This window comes from Cucumis sativus, chromosome 2 (genome assembly GCF_000004075.3).
Source record: "Cucumis sativus cultivar 9930 chromosome 2, Cucumber_9930_V3, whole genome shotgun sequence".
Taxonomy (NCBI): domain Eukaryota; kingdom Viridiplantae; phylum Streptophyta; class Magnoliopsida; order Cucurbitales; family Cucurbitaceae; genus Cucumis; species Cucumis sativus.
In genome coordinates this window covers 6,507,547-6,525,007 of record NC_026656.2, presented here as the reverse complement: position 1 = coordinate 6,525,007, position 17,461 = coordinate 6,507,547, and the positions used below count along the sequence as shown (strand labels likewise).

The 17,461-nt window shown below is 35.3% G+C and overlaps 1 protein-coding gene across 1 annotated transcript; it reads left to right on the top strand.

Annotated features, from left to right (window-relative positions):
* The first annotated feature begins 1,751 nt into the window (after positions 1–1,751).
* Positions 1,752–17,410, top strand: LOC101219045 (histone-lysine N-methyltransferase SUVR4). Its single transcript, XM_031880544.1, has 10 exons — positions 1,752–2,001; positions 2,789–2,993; positions 5,978–6,242; positions 6,975–7,669; positions 15,377–15,642; positions 16,223–16,289; positions 16,453–16,503; positions 16,599–16,712; positions 16,903–16,980; positions 17,308–17,410. The coding sequence occupies exons 2-8, from the start codon at positions 2,811–2,813 to the stop codon at positions 16,710–16,712; spliced, it is 1,641 nt and encodes a 546-aa protein (XP_031736404.1). The 5' UTR covers positions 1,752–2,001; positions 2,789–2,810; the 3' UTR covers positions 16,903–16,980; positions 17,308–17,410.
* The last annotated feature ends 51 nt before the right edge of the window (positions 17,411–17,461 follow it).

The following is a 17,461-nucleotide window of genomic DNA, read 5'->3' as shown; positions in this document are numbered from 1 at the left end:
TCTTTGTTCACAAATTCAAAGAGCACACATGTAAGGAAGGAAATTGAGATTTCTGTAGACATTAGCCACACCATGGTTTTTGGTTCACTGAGGTTTTGCCTGTGGAAGAAACACAAGAAAGAATAGGAAGAATAAAAGGGAAGAAGATGAGAGTTTTAAAATTAATAGACGTGATTTTGGACTACATTAATTTGGTGTAAATTTACTATCAAAGATTTGTAATAAGAAAAAAAGATGTGTATAAAAGAATTTTGCTAGCCGGTGCAATTTCCCTCTAGAAAAGCTGAATCTAAAAACTTCTCCTATTAGCTTTCAAATGTTAGTTCTAATTTAAAATTTGATTTAACAAACAAAAAGATCAGTTAAGATTTTTCCAATTATCTCTTTTTACCATTTTAAATGTAATTCCTGCAGTATTTGCTTCATCCCAGTTGAATTATTCTCTAATTAATTTCCTTTCTCTTTTCATCAACTTTAAGAGTAATCAAACATTTATAATTTTAAAAAATAGAGAAATTATTTTAAATAGCTAAGGTTTTTTCCTAAATAAAATCTAGGAGATCTCAAATCTTCATACTTTAGGTAATAATGAATAAAGGAAATTTATTCCAAATCTAACCACTTAAAAATCCCTAAAAATCTTTAAGGGTAGGGTTCAAATAAACCACAAAATCAACAATATTTCCTTCCTTATCTCTTGGTTCTTGTAAATATATGAGGCAAGGTGAAGCAATTTCTACACACACAAAAAAAAAAAAAAAAAAACTTTTGAAAGGAAGAAATAGGGAGGGATTTCTATGCTTCATCTTGTGTTGTTAATACAAAGTGAAAGCCATAGCGTGAAGATTTGAAGAATTTGTTCCATTTTCCAATATTTTAGTATTTTGGTATGTTACTAGCTTTTAATATTTTGGTATGTTACTAGTTTTTTATTATTTATCCTGAATATGAGATGTTATCTAGAGTATCAAAACTAAATTTGAGAGTTATTGATTAAGAATATTTGGACGGTTTAGAGTAGGTTTAGAGTAACAATGATTTGAAAACTTATTATTTATTGGTTAAGAGTAACATACTTGATTTTGTGACAAATTTGAGACTTAGTAACGAGATTGAATTTAAGGCTTATTGGAAGGAGTATTGGTACTTATGAAAATACCAAAAAAAAAGAAAAATGTTCACAGATTAATAAGATACAACAATAAATTTTTATTAATAAGATACAACAATAAATTTTTATTAAGCTTTAAATTAATTCGTAATTCTTGTTTTTTTCCTTTTGCCATAAGAATTAATTTTTTATATTTAATTACCCATTAACCAATGTGCATGGATGAACTCAATTGTTTTTTTTTATTATTATTTGTGCATAAGTGAATTCAATTGTTGTTTTTATTGTTTGTGGTAAGTTTCAACTTCTCTTCATTATTAATATTACTATTTTAATTAATCAAATTAAATTAAGAAAGGTGAATTTAATAAAAAAAATTGAATATTGAATATTATAAATATAAATATAATATTGAAGTCTTAAATCTTGGTGCATTTATGTGGTAAGTTTTTATTGTTCTTGGTGCATCGCCTTCAAAGGTAATCATGAAATCTTTTATAAATTAAACCTAGTTGAAGTCTTAAATTAAGTATGTTTGAGAAAGAAATAAAGAAATAAGAGTGAATAAAAATAATGTTAGAAGTGGTAGAAGGGTACATGGGAGGTAGGTGAGGGAGCGTGTAGAGGATGAAATGGGTTAACGAACTCGACCCCACATGATTCTCTGCGGGAAGATCAATCGTCCAGACTTAGCTTTCAGAATACCTGTAAACCTTGTACGTCATTTTCTTCTCATTCCCTAAACCACTACTTCTTCCTCCTCCTCCTCCTCCTCCTCCTCCTCTTCATACTTGCTTCCTACGCCATGGCCCTTCCTTTTCAACTTTCTTTCCACTCTCTTTTCTACTCTTCGTTCATCATCATGCTTTGAAAACACTGCCTACGCTTCTGTAGGTTCCTTCTCTTCTTGCATGCCCTCTTTCACTCTCTGTTTTTTTCCCTTTTCTTTTTGCTCCGTTTTTTCATTTTTGTGCCTTTCCCCCTTGTTTGGATGCTGAGGATAATGTTTCAAGTCTTGGCAAGAGCCTACAGAGTGTGCATTGTTCTTCTGTCTTTTTCTTTCTCATTTTCCTTCAATGACTAATCGTCTTTCTCTCTTTGGATTCTTCTTTTTCGTTTCATCAGCCGTTTTGAGTCAATCTTGGTGGAATCTAGGGTCAAGATTTATAAAGTCACTGAAGTTTTTTTCTTTTCTGATTCTATGTATTTCGATTGTCTTTTAGTTGAGATGATGATGATGAATCAGAAGTAAATGTGAAGAAATTATGATCTTGATTCAGTTGTTTGTTTTGAGTTATGCACTTATCATTCTACCTCTTTTTAGTTCTGTTTACGTTTACTAAATGTACGGATCATTTCTTCTTTTGCTTGCGTTACCATTTCTACTAAAGTTATTTTATTGAGGCTTCTTGACTGGCTATATTGGTCTTGGTTCATGAGTTATTTTCTGTTAAATCCACATATAGCTGAATGTGCCTCGTTCCTCTGACTTCATATATGAAATTGGTATAATGTAGTTTTCGAGCTTAGTGTTTATGTTGTTTTTGCACATGCATTGCACTTCTATGTTATAAATTAGTCTCTTTTTCATCTATTCAATGAAAAAATTTGTTTCCTTTTCAAAAATTGTTATAATGTAGCGCAACCTTGTCATTTTTGGATAAAATTTATGAACAGGGAAAGGGAAAGACCTTTGGCAATGTCTTCAAAAAAGAAAATTTCCATGGCTTTTAGTGCAACGAGATCCTTAGGAATCCCTGATGACCAAATTAAACCAATCTTGAGGGATCTTCTAAAGATGTATGATGGGAATTGGAAACTCATTGAAGAAGACAATTATCGCACTCTTCTAGATGCTTATTTTGAGCACAAGGAAAACGAGGTACCTATTTCGTGCTTTTTCTTTGTTGTAAAAATGTATACTTAGTAATTCTTTTTACTTAGTTAACTTGTATGTTAGTTATCATTTACTTTTCTTCATTCGGCTTTTTTTTTGTTGGGCTGTATTTCTCACAGACTAATTTCGAGGGGCTATTGAAATGTTGCAGTTACTTTCATTTGATACAGACATACAGTGATAAAATCTAACCGTTACTTCATTTTCTTTGTTTTTTGTTTCTAGAGAAACAGAACTTTCGTTATCTAGTACAAATACAATGACCATACAAAAAATGGGACCAGCGATCCATACAAAACCCATGACAGTTCTATATTTTTTCTTTTTCTTTTTCGGCAGGAAACAAATTTTTCATTGAATTTTTTATTAATTCATTAGCACTTTCATTGCTGCATCCTGTTGATTGATGTCACAAAAGGTCTCATTTTATGCATATAGACATGATCTTTTCTCTATATCCGTTTACCAATCAACAGAATTAAGCCTCTTCTCACCAAATTATGCCCCTCATCATATCCTTAAACTAGTGCCGATACCGCCAAATCACCAAATCTAAGCATAGAGTTCAATTTTGACTAGTATAGTATACTTGGTTCATTAGTTTTACTAGCTCCCCTTACTTGAGAGCATTATGGATAGCAGCCAGGGAAAGAAATAGGCGGATGGAAGTTAATTTGGCAACTGGAAAAAATGTATTGAATACTTAGTTCCATAGATTTGAGCATAACCTTTGGCAACAAGGCGAGCTTTCAATTTAGCCACTCTTCCATCAGGATTCACTGTGACAGCAAACACCCATTTACAACCAATGACCTTTTTGCAGGAGGAGATACCAAATCGCAAGTATCATTATCATCTAAAGCAGTCATCTCTTTAATCATGCATTTCACCAGCCAGGATGAGATAAAGCTTCATGAACAATGTTAGGAATAGATGTGGATTCAAGAGACATAATAAAAGTATATGTGGGGGGAGACAATTGGTGATAGGAAACAAAGGAAGAAACAGGGTAAGTATACTTGCGTTTACCTTCGTGAAGAGCAATGGGAAGATTATCACTTGGCCCCTGATCGCATGATGAAGGAGGCATTGATGGAGGACATGAGTCTAAAGGTTGTGGTGGAGGTCTTTGGAAGTAGACTCGAGAAATCAACGGACGGGAAGAAGGCTCATCAGTGGAAGAGGATGTTGTGGGAGAGGTAACCATATATAAAAAGATTGTCATCCTCCCCTTTTAAACATGCGAATAACCAAAGAAGATACACTTCAAGGATTTGGAATCTAACTTAGTATGATGAGGAAGGACGTCAAAAACAAAACATACACAACCAAATATCTTAGGAGCAATATGAAACAAAGACTTGGTAGAAAAAAGAACACGATAAAGAATCTCACCATTAAGAATGGAGGAAGGCATTCTATTAATCAAAAAACATGTTGTGGAATAAGCATCCACCCAAAAAGTTTTCTGAACATGCATTTGAAACGATAAAGCACGGACATTTTCAAGTAAATGCCTATTTTTCCGTTATGCAACACCATTTTGAGATGGAGTGTCAGCACATGAAGACTGATTAATAATGTCATGTTCGCACAAGTAATAGCTATGAGTATGAGAAAAATATTCACTCACATTATCAGTGCGTAAAGTTTTGAGAGAGACATTAAACTGATTTTTTATTTCAGTATGAAAGGCACAAAAGTGAGATAATAACTCATAACTATTTTGCAAGTTAGACGAGAATGATCGTCAACAAAAGTTACAAAATAACAAAAGTCTGTTTGAGATACAACACAGACCAGAGACCCCAAAGGCACTTGTTCATTGATTGATTCGAGGATCAAACTTAGACTGAAATTGGTTCTACTTTCAGTGCCTCCATAATACTAATATGCTCCTACAATTCTTCATCAACTGTAGTTTTAATCACAGAAGTGGTCTTGCCTGCCTTGATATTCCATTTCTTCAAATTAGCAACATTCTTAGGTGCATTATTCAATGCCTCTCACAACATCTCACAAGTCTTGGCCTTGGAGATACAACTTCATCCACGTGGACCATGTTTTGTAGTTCTAAATGTTGAGCTTCTAGATTCCTCCAACAACTTGAAGATTGTATAGTGATGAATGCACTCCATGAGTAGTTGTGTCTCATACAACAGCTTCACTGTCCCAAACTGTATTCAATCTTCAAAAGCTCCATCATTAGAAGCTAAGCTAGCTTGGCTTTGATATCACTTGTCGAAGAAATTGGCACAAATGGAGAAGGGAGACAATTAGTTAGAAGAAAGAAACTTCAATTATGAATGTAAAAATGGATCCTTTTGAGATAATACTTTTTCACACTCTCGAAACTCACCCACTCACTTTTTACTCTAACTTTGTCTAACGCTCTTTCTTTTCTTCTTCCTTCATTTCTTTGCTTGGCTTACAAATGGGGATACAACTCCAACTTATAGTTGTGAGGTCTTTGAGCTTAAGCTAGAGGATTTTCTTGACTTTCCTTTGAATCAGATATTTCTACACATAATCCCTATCTAAAGGAGAATTCCTTAGAGCCTAAAGGAAACTATTTTCTTTGAGATATTTATTTACATTCTTTTGGATAAATCTGGAGGTATCTTATATCTATACTTAAGTTATTACTGTTGCTTCTCACCCTTAGTAAACAGTTAATATAAAGGTTCAAGATCTTTTAGATACTAGTAAATTTGGAACTTAGTGGACAGCTTAAAGTTTCACACCAATTTACAGAAACTTGAAATTTCAATAACGAAACTTGTACATTGAACTATATTATGTCATTGTCAATGGGTGCATGGCTTCCAATTTGTTGGCCAGCAATAATGCATATTAGATTTCATTAAAAACTTGTTAACATCAATATCAGTTCTTATTCTCCTCTTTCTTGTCGCTGTTATCCCTTTAATAATGTAAGAAAATAATTTGTATTAACCTGATGTAAATAGGGACTAGAGGGAAACAGAAGCTGTCCTGTGGAAGACAAGGAGTCTCTGATACCACTGAAGAGACCACGCGATGGAGAACAACAGAATCGAGCTTCGTTTATCATTGGTAGCTCAGGCCATAAATTAGTTGCTAGAAAGGATAAAATTTCTGAAGTACATGCTGGGCATAAAACTACAATCTCATCTAATGACTCTGAACAAGGATTAGTCATTAGGTCCAGCGAAAGGATGCCATCAGTGAAACCCGTTTCGGTATTTTATCCAGGTAAATTTGCTTAAGGAGATTTGACTATTGAAAATGTCAATATATTTGTTTAAAGAACGCCATGTACATAGTAGGTATATTCGTATTGGTGATCTATTTTTTATTTGAACAAGAAGTTAAACCTTTTCATTGAATAAATGAATAGAGCCTATTGCTGAAAATATTAGCTATGCACTTTATCACATAAATGGTAAACCAATGATATACTTTATATTAGATATATCATTGATACAAAAATGGTATGGCAATATACCAGGGGAAGTTTTCATATTTGCAAATTAACTTTTTCATGTGACATTTACAAATGTTGCCTTGGAAGAAGATATTGAGTCAAAAGCTGATGTATACGAAACGTATTGCCCATAATATTAGATATATCACATAAATGCTTGTACATGTAATTTTACCTTAAACCTGTGGTGATTAAACGCTCTTTTTCCGGTAATGCCAATTGCATAGCTTTTTGACAATCTCAATTTATGTTCATTTCTTTTGTTAAGAATATATTTTGTTTTAAAACAATGTTTCATAAGGAGCTTAATCCATCTGTTTGTTAGATAGGAACTTGAACCCAGTTATGCTATCGGATACTTCTTCGCATTCAGAGAAGGAAAACTTGCTAAACTCGTTATTCTTAATTGCTTGTTACTTGTAACCAATTATTATAAAAGTTGAAATTTCTTTTATAGCTTTTGTTAATTTATGTGGCAACCTTCATTTTTGCTGAATCAGATAAGATTGCATTAACAAATGCTAACACTGTAAGCAATTCATATCAGAAAGGCTCAAGTTCTTCTCAGTGTGTGAGGCCATCGAGTACTGCACTTTTTCAAGATCAAAGTACTGGTTATAGTAGAAAGCGTAAAATTTCCTCTGAGCATGTGAGGTTAATTGCTTGTGATCAGCATAACAGACAAAATACAAATAATTCTTTGCATCACATGCATGACTTGACAAAGGGTGCAGAGAAAGTCAAAATATCTTGGGTTAATGAATTAGGAAATGACTCTATCCCTAAGTTCAATTATATACCAAACAATATAATTTTTCAAAATGCCAGTGTCAACGTTTCACTGGCTCGGATTTCAGAGGATGATTGCTGTTCAAGTTGCTCAGGCAATTGCCTTTTATCATCTTATCCATGTGCTTGTGCTCGTGAAACTGGTGGGGAATTTGCTTATACACGAGAAGGCCTGCTGAAAGAAGAATTTCTAAATCACTGTATGTCTATGGGATGCGAACCTAAGAAGGAGCATCTCTTCTTTTGTGAAGACTGCCCAATTGAAAGGTTAAAGAATGACTACAAGCCTGATCGATGCAAGGGTCATTTACTTAGGAAGTTTATCAAAGAATGCTGGAGAAAATGTGGATGTGATATGCAGTGTGGTAATCGAGTTGTACAAAGAGGTATTTCTTGCAAACTGCAGGTTAGATTTTTTTTATATCTTCGTAAAATGTTGCTGTTTCTGAAATTTGCCTGTCTCCATCTTGTACAAGTTACTGAGTCATTGGATATTATTTAACCTGCCAATAATCAATCGCATTTAATTAAATGCATCCATAGAAAATCCAAAAGAATATCTGTACCGGAAATCAAGTCTTAATTTTGTAAGAATAGTAGCATTCTGTCTTATTCAAGTATGAGCAACATAGGCCTTTTTATATAGTGAAAATGAGTGCGGTTAAGTCCGTTGATTGACCGACTGCAAGTGTAGTCAATAAGTTGATTCTATCAAACCTTTCAAAATCTAGTGAGCACAACACATACAATACAACACAAACACGAAGTCACATCAATTTCCAATAGAATACGTTAGTTATGTGTGTGTATTAGTGTATATGTTTGCGCGTGCCTGTGCTTGCAATTATTTTGACATAATGTGAATTTTTTATACTCTTATTGTAATTCTTCTACCTTTAAAATACTAAAAGAACTTCCTTATAATTCATTAAAAAGATAAGAGAAGAGATGAGAATTTGAGAAAAAAAATGAGCCTAAAAATTGAAAGGTTGAAAAACAATTGAAAACGACTATCAGAATCACTGGTTGATATACCTCATGGAGCTGAGCAATTGTGATGCTAAAGCTGGATGGATTTTCTGAAAAATCCTAATGTTTGAAGAGGCCAGATTGGGTGTTAGGCTTGGAGCATAGGGCTCTCACTTACACTATTAAAAGTAGTCTTTTTTTCCTTTCTCATGTGCCCCTGTATGCAATAAGCTTATATATTTATATTGAAAGCAATAAACACGAAAACAAGGCTTACGTGGAAACCACGATATTGTTGTTATTTTTATTTTCTAATGATTTACAAAAGGTACAATAAAGGAGAATAAATAGAAACCCACTGAGGTAAGAAAGGAAAAGATTTAGGGATTAGGGTAAATCTTTCCTTAGCACTCTATGGGCCAAGCCCACTAACTCTAACACCCCTATCCAGTCTTTCTTTCGATGAAAACCTCAACAGTTTAGTTTTATCATGTCGAACTAGGTTGTTAACAATGTTAATAGCAGCTTTGTTATCACAAAAAAGCTTCATTAGTTTAGGGTTTAGATGTCTTTTTAGATCTGGTCACCTCCACTCCAAGGAAATATTTCAGATTTTCTAAATCTTTGATTTCAAATTCATCACCCATTCTCTGCTTTAGTTAAAGAATTTCTGATTGATCATCTCTAAACAAAACAATATCATTTTGAAACCTTATATTATCAGAACTGCAATATTTTCAGATTGTAAATATAGTATGATAAGAGTGCCCATGACCGTACTCCTAAGACTTGCCCATGACTGTACTCCTAAGACTTGACAAAGGTTGTGAACTTGTCAAACCACACACTAGGTGATTATTTCGGATAGTATAAGGATTTCTGGAGTTTACAAATCTGATGACCAAATTGGGCTTCAAATCCAGGCGGGGGCTTATTTAGACTTTCTTCACTAGGTCTCCATTCAGAAAGACATTTTTAACATCTACGTGGTATAGAGACCAATCTTTGTTTACAACAATAGATAGTAGGACTCTAACTATTCCATAATGGAAAATTTTTCTAAATAATCAACACCATAGGTCTGAGTAAGACCCTTTACTCAACACCTTGCCTTGTGCCCATCAAGTGTTTCATCTGCTTTGTATCTGAGAATAAACATTCATTTACATCTCTTAGTTTTGTATCTCTTGGGTAGAGTACAAATTTCCCACGTTTTATTCTTTTCCAGAGCCTTCATCTCTTCCATGACAACATTCTTCCATTTAGAACACTCAAAAGCAACATAGATATTTTTCGGTATTATGGTAGAATCAAGACTAGCTATAAAAGCTTCGAATTGTGGAGAGAGATAATCATTGGAAACATAGCTATAAAAGCTTTGACTTGGTACCTTTTCTCAATGCAATAGGAAAGTCATGTCCAGGGTACTCTGTTTGCAATCATTGACTTGTTTTCTTAGTGTATACAGTTGAAATGCATTCTGACGCTTCGAGTACAAGGTCTGAGTTGTATTCCATAATGGGTGCATACAGTAGAGGCTTGTCGATCTGTGGTTACATACTATTAATTAACATGGACCGAATGAGTGAATCCTCCCCTTTCCAGAGTCATTCCAAGGCGTCGCTCGATGGAGGACAAACAATTTCTCTTGTAAAAAACCTGAACTGGTGGCAACCATTGAGCAACATGTTTATTGATTGGGACCACGAAAAGTAATTTTGCCCATTTAATTCAAAGGCAAATTAAGGAACGAAGTTACCGGGTTCTTGAAATACATCGACAACTTGGTTGGTTTGGGATACATCGAACACTTGCCTGCTTCAACCCTCGACTTGTTATGGATACCATCAGTCCCTTTACCATAGAGAAAGGGTTCTTGTAAAGGGTTGACATATGTCACAATCGTAGTCTTTCAAACTCGAGACAGACGATTGTGGGGCACTTGTTCAAACTCGATGACCAAGTTAGCCGATCAAAATCCAAAAGTCTCGAACAAACTCGACGTATGATTTAACCTTCCTTCGCGTCCTTGAGAAAATTGTTTATACAATGCGAGAAAGAAAGAAATACATTGAAATCGACGTTACAATATGCAATGAAGATTGTCAGTTGTAAGGGAAAAAGTTTGCTTGCAAAGAGTGCAACAATGCTTGGGCGGAGATTCAACTACTATGTCTCCCTTATAGTACATTTTGAACATTTTCAGCTTTAGTAGACTTGCATATAAAAATGTCGAAATGACACAACCAAACTTTATGACTTAAAAAGGAAAGCAACTAGCTAATCTAAATACAAGACATAAAGATAAGATAATTCGGCCATAGGCAAACAACGCCCTGGACAAGTATGACCGTGACAACAGATAGTTGTGTGTGAAAAGACAAATCTGAGAGATTTTGTGGTGGCTGTCCATAACCGGAGGGCATGGGAGGTGCGTGGGGTTGCGGCTGATTGGAAGGTATGACCGTTGGACAGCAGACAGCGCTTAAAAGAGATTGGGTTGGGTGGTGAGATGAATGGACGGCACCACGTGGGGCCATGAGCGAGAGTGGTCCCAGTGTGACCGCCAGCGGCTTCTGAAGTTGCTGAAGCAATTTTTCCATGGCGCGATGTCCACGACGGCAGCCGTGGCTTCTAGTTTGGTTTGGGTTTCTGCTAAACTGTTTTCTAAGGTTTTGTTATTGCTTGTCTCTGGTACCATTTTAAAAGCAATAAACATAAAAACAAGGCTTACATGGAAACTTGAGTACTGTAAGGAAAACCACGATATTGTTGTTCTTATTATTTTCCGATGATTTACAATAGGTACAATAAAAAAGAATAAATAGAAAATATAATGAGGTAAAAAAGGAAAAGATTTAGGGATTAGGGTTAATCTTTCCTTAAACACTCTATGGGCCAAAGTCACTAATTCTAACCATTTATATGCACGCAAAATAGTGCATCAGACAAGTATTTGGACCATGTTACAAATGTCTTTACTTTATAGTCCAAGATCAATGTTCTTCGATCACCCAAAATTGAATGCTTTGGCTTTTAGAGTTGGTTTGGTCCAAAACCGAAAATGATTGACCAACACACAAGCCTAATGATGACTTATATTGATGACTATTATTTATTAATAAATATATACAAATATTAGGCAAACCATTGCTCCTCCTCAGTTGGTTTAAATATCTTCTTTAGGCATGTTGCCAATTAATTGGTCAAATTGTTTACTGGGTGATCTCTTTGTACATCAAACTTTTTTTGTTGTGGTAAGCTATGGGAATACATATTACATCGCATCAAGGTTTTCACTAAAATGCTTGTCAACCAAAATATGTTTTGTTCTATTATGTAGAACTAGATTATGAGCAATAGAGGTGGTGTTATTGTCACAATAAGTTCAAGTAGGAGTTGTTTGAGAAAACCACAATTCATCTATTATCCTTTTGATCTATATACCCTACAAAATTCTATAGGCTACACTAAATATTATGCTTCATCACTGCTCAGGGTGACTATAATTCGATGACAAGTTTTTCACCCTCAACTTATGCAGCTTACGGATGGTCACCTTAGTGAAAAAATGATAACTCATGCAAGGGCATTTGACAGTTGACCTCACACATGAGTATAAGTAAGATAAGAAGAAGAGAACACAACTCTTGGTGGCAGTATCGTCTAAGTTACCTATATCGATAATGTAACACACCAAACTCAGCTTGTAATGCTTACACGAGGGAAATACAAAGTGTCTTACAAGGATTTTCCACCACAAAGATTTTGCTTTGGACAACCCCATAGGTCCTCCTTTTATAGGCATGGATGAGGTTTGTTAGGACACAATTGTGGGGCCAGTGGGCTAGTGGCGATGGCTAACCACACCCACTTCCATTCCATCCAGAAGCCCATTCTCCATGATTGAGTAACTACCCTAATATTAGGCACTATCCGACGACCATGTGGCCCAGTCACGAGTAACTACCCACATTTCAGGCATTACTCCACTCTCTCACTATTTTCCGGCAACCGCCCATGATACTAACGACCCATTTTTAAGATAACTTCCTACGATCTTTGAGAAATTGCCCATGATCATGAATAACCAACCACTTCACATCAATTTCACTAGCCACATACCAATTTAGTTGCACGCCTTTAGAACATTCGCTCAAGTGTCCTAGCCAACATTTGTTTAACAAGCACACTTGATGATAATCTTCTACCTCCTAGTGTCCAATTTCACTTGCCATGTGGCATGCTCTCGAGTAACGCAGTTCCCGAATTTATTGAGTAACACTTTCACTCACCTTGGACCAAATATTACACTCTTTCCCGAGTGGCTTGCTTGATCACTTGTGCCCGATCCACAAGGTTGCAGCTATCGCGCACATGTGCATGCTGCCTGGTGTGTGCCTATAATGCTTATGTGTCTATTCGACATTGAGTGCACCCAATGTCTTGGCCATGCTTGTCCGAGGTGTGTGTGCCTATGGCTGCTTGTCCAAACCATCCACAACCACCTTATATTTGGGTATTGTAAATAGCTGAGCAAGTTGTTTTTGTTCTTATGCTGTTTTTCCTTTAAGTGGCATTTCACCACTTTTGACTATTTGATATGCAAGATTGCCATAGTAGAAAATGTTCAATGGGGGAACCCAGTAGTCAAGCCCGAGACTAAATATTGTTGTACTAGCTTTTCTTCTACAATTGTGTTTTTTCAATGCTTTCTTTAATGAGTTTTCAATGTTTTCTTTTTTTGAAAATGAGACAAGCTTCTTTATTATTAATAAACTCAAAGTACAAGAGAGCTATACAATGAGAATAGTAGGGAAGCCAAGAACTGGGGGAGAGAGAGAGGATCAGAAGGTGCACCCAGACAACTCAACTAGGTTGACACCCCCATATCACCCACATCATATCCAAAATACAAAGAACAAGAACAATACTAAGGTCATGAAAAGACCAAAGTAACAACCTAAATAACAATAGAAGCTACCTACGGTAGACAAAATCAAGGCTGAAAAGTAAAAACATACCTACAGAAATACATATTAAAATAATGGAGGTTTTAATATTGAAGCACTAATTCTGAACGGGAAATCGGGGAAAACTATATTGAAACTCATTAGATGAAGGCGGTCCAGTGGAGGCAGATGTCCTGTATAGATAAATCTTTGAATTCTGCATTTGAAGAAAACCAAACCACTGCGTTTCTTTTAGAAATCTCTACGATGTCAATCCAATCCCTTTTTTTATCATGGAAGATGCGTTGCGTTAGTTATGTTCAAACCAAATCTCAGCTAGAAGCGCTTTTATCAAATTAACCCAAATTAGAAAATGATAAATAAGGCCCCCTCAATAATTGGAGCACATTGGCGTTAAATGAACCATCAAAGACCCAAACTGATTTGAGCATAGAAAATATGCTAAACCAACAATTAGGTGAGAAGGGACAGAAAATGAAGAAATGTATTAAGAGATCACTGTTTTCCAAGCAAAGGGGGCACAATGAAGGCAGTAAACAGGTATTGGGAAGCTTCCTTTGTATAGTTTTGGAACAGTTTAGAGAACCCACTGCCATAATCCAAACCAAGATATTTATTCTCCTTGGACTGTTGGTTTTCCTAAGTGCTTTAAAGTAATCTTTTTCCAAAGGTGAAGAGGGAGAAAGGTGCTTTGAAAGGGACTTAACTGAAAAATGGCCATCACTTATGTAGAAAGATGATTCTAATGACCAAACTCTTCTAGCATTCAGACCAACACTTTCCGCAAGCCCATCACTCTCTTTCTGCTTTACATCAATCAAGAGTAGCATGCCAATTTTTTACAGCAAGTTTCACTTTACGAAGCTGCTCATGAAGGATGAAACCAGCCCACCCGCTGCGTGGGGGGCGCTTTTCAAGACTTCCACAATGTCCTTGTTGCACTCTTTTATCAACAACCAACTGTTGCAAAATCTGAATGGGGATGACCCATAATATTGCACCTGCCTCTAATAATAAAGGAAAGTGATCGGAGAAGATTTTTGCTATACAGGTCACTCTTGAGTTTTCCAAATTCATCATCCCATATACTGTTAATAAAAAATCTGTCCAACAAAGATCTTGCAGCAGTGCCACCCTCTCTTGACCAAGTAAATTTGCTATTTTGAAGGGGAATTTCCATTAGATTGGCAGAATCTATAAAGATATTAAACTGTCTCAACCCTCTTGTGCTTCTGCCATCTGGGAACCTCACAAACCCATCTAGTGATGTTAAAATCTCCTCCCAAACACCAAGCCTCTTCTCCGCATTCTGTAATAGTTAATATTTCTGGCGAAACAAGTTTCCTCTCTCTATAACCACACGAACCATAAACATTGGTAACCCAACAACACTTCTTGCACAACGATACTTTTATTGAGAGGCAATAACGTCCTCTTATGGTTTCCACCACTGTGATTTTACTTTTATCCCATAAAGTAAGAATGCCTCCGGTTGCGCCATAAGATTCCACTGATTCCCATCCTGTATCTATAGAACTCCAAATTGTTTTAATGTAAGTTACTTCCAGAATTTCCATTTTTGATTCTTTGATTAGTACAACGTCCGGGTGATGAATTTTTAAACTTCTTAAGAGCAGAACGTTTATTTGGATTTTGTAGGTCTCTTGGGTTCCAAGAGATGATCTTCATGGGTAAAAATTTTATGCATATGAATTACAGACTTACTCAAACCAACATCACTTCACAGTCTTTAATAATTGGTAACAATTCCTTTGGAATTTATGCTGATTTGATTGGGGAGGAGCAAGGGAAATTACTATAAATATCACCTTCCACTTCGAAAAGGGAAATTAGATCCACTGCTTCAATTTCAACATTTGCATTATCATCTTGAATGTGAGTTTTCAATGTTTTCTCTTTCTCACTTTTAGGAAATGGTAGCTGTTTAACTCGTTCATCTTTCACGAATTGCTTAATTTCTTTATTCAAATTCTGGTTCTTACATTTTTGTTGATAATTTCCTTGTTGACTTTTAAACTGGCTTGTGAACTTTCATAATAACACATGACAATATAAAGGAAATTGAAACTTGTTTGACTCGGTAACTTTAATGTAGATTTCTTGTTATGACTATATTTTGTTAATATACGTACTTGACCTTCATGTTTCAGGTTTATTTTACTTGTGAAGGAAAAGGATGGGGTCTCAGAACACTAAAAGACTTGCCAAAAGGTTCTTTTGTTTGTGAATACGTTGGTGAGATATTGACAAATACGGAGTTGTATGAACGAAATCTGCAAAGCTCTGGTAATGAGAGGCATACGTATCCCGTAACTCTTGATGCAGACTGGGGCTCAGAGGAACTTTTAGAGGATGATGAGTTACTTTGTTTGGATGCAACGTATCATGGAAATGTTGCGAGATTTATCAACCACAGGTATGTAAGTATTGCTTACACATTTTAATTTCCTTGACTGATAATAGAAGTTTATTGTATGAATTTAACAAATGCTCTCAGTCCTTCACTGCAGTAGACCGAAATTGGGCTAGAGTTGAGCACTTACATTCATTTTTATTTTATGTATTCTACAAATATTACTTTCCCTAGACGTCATCTGTTTAATCCGAATGATCATTATTGAACTCCATAGATGGAAGAATCTTGGTGTATTATTTACACAATCCATCCATATGTTGGGTTTTGGTAAAATATTAATAGAGCCTTTGTCCCGAAGGTTCAAACGAGCGATGGACTCCAAGCATTACGAAGGAGCCTTTGGTTTCTAATCATCTCAATTTGAAACACAAACTTGGTACATTATGTGATTGAAATAGTGACTTTGAGATAATGCTCTTGTAACTGGGATGGGAAAGAGAGTGATTTTGTGTGATTGTAAGAATTTTACTTTTTTTTTTTTCCTTTTACAATAGTTGTGGGACGTTTTCCCCAACAATATCAATAATATTAGTACTTAATGATCTCCCTAACGTCTATGCATTTTGTTTTTTATCTTCAGATGTTCTGATGCAAATTTGATCGACATTCCTGTTGAAGTCGAAACTCCTGATCGCCACTACTATCATGTATGATTCTTGAAAACTTAAAAACGTTCTCAACTCACTTGATACACTGTCTTTGGAAAAAAGAAGAATATATTTCTGCTACCTTTACTGGAAAGCAGAAGCATTTTATAATTGATTTAAAGAAGTTCGTCTAATTTCATCATTTCGTGCCCTGTACATGCAGCTTGCTTTCTTCACTAGCAGGGAAGTGAAAGCCCTGGAAGAGCTTACATGGGTAGGTATCTTTATATATTTGACAAACAAACAAAATTCTATTAGAATAATTATCTCTATTTGAAGTCGTACGTTTAATTATGTGAGAATTTACAGGACTATGCAATCGACTTCGATGATGAAGATCATCCTGTGAAGGCATTTAAATGCTGTTGTGGAAGTCCATTTTGTCGAGACGCGAAGAAGAAACGCAAAGCAACACTTGTATAGGTAATGTTGGATTCTCTTCATCAAATATTCTAAAAATTTGAGGACAATAGTGGAATAAATAAGTAGCCAGATTTGGAGATATTTTGTAGTTAAAGCTGACTTTTATGTCAAAAGGTGGTATGTGCTATAATATCATGACCTGACTATTTTGTGATGTGCTTGCTCTTTTGTCTGCTTGGGTTGAGAATAGGTTGCACGTTGACGAATAAACGAGATCACTCCTTCAGCTTGGGTTATTTATCTGATTCCTCAGAATTTGTCCTTCGAGGTGAGTCTTCGATCCCACTTCTTTACAACCTTTTTTGGACGTTGAGTTTGGATTTTTTTTCTTAAACTATCATCAGTACAAAAAAACATCCCCTAGTTTTGTTTCTATTTCTATTAAGCTCATGATAATGATACATTAGTTCTTTTCCACTCACAAATTTGATTTCTATGGTGGTAGATTGAAGAAATATGTAGAAAATATGTGAACGTTTTTGTAACCATTAGATCAAGAATGGTCATAGATATTGTATATGTTAAGAGTTATTAGACATAACTTTGTATATTATGGTCCTAAGGCTATTTTGGTGGTTTTGTTTACTCAATTTAGGTGATGGACCAATTACTGCAAGAATGAGAAAGTACCGTAGGATTGTTACGTGCATCAGTACGTATGTCCATATTTTCTCAATTTTAGAACTTGTTCATATACTTTTCTTTATTTTTCTTTACAATCTCCTCCTCCCATTTCTTTTTTTTTTTTA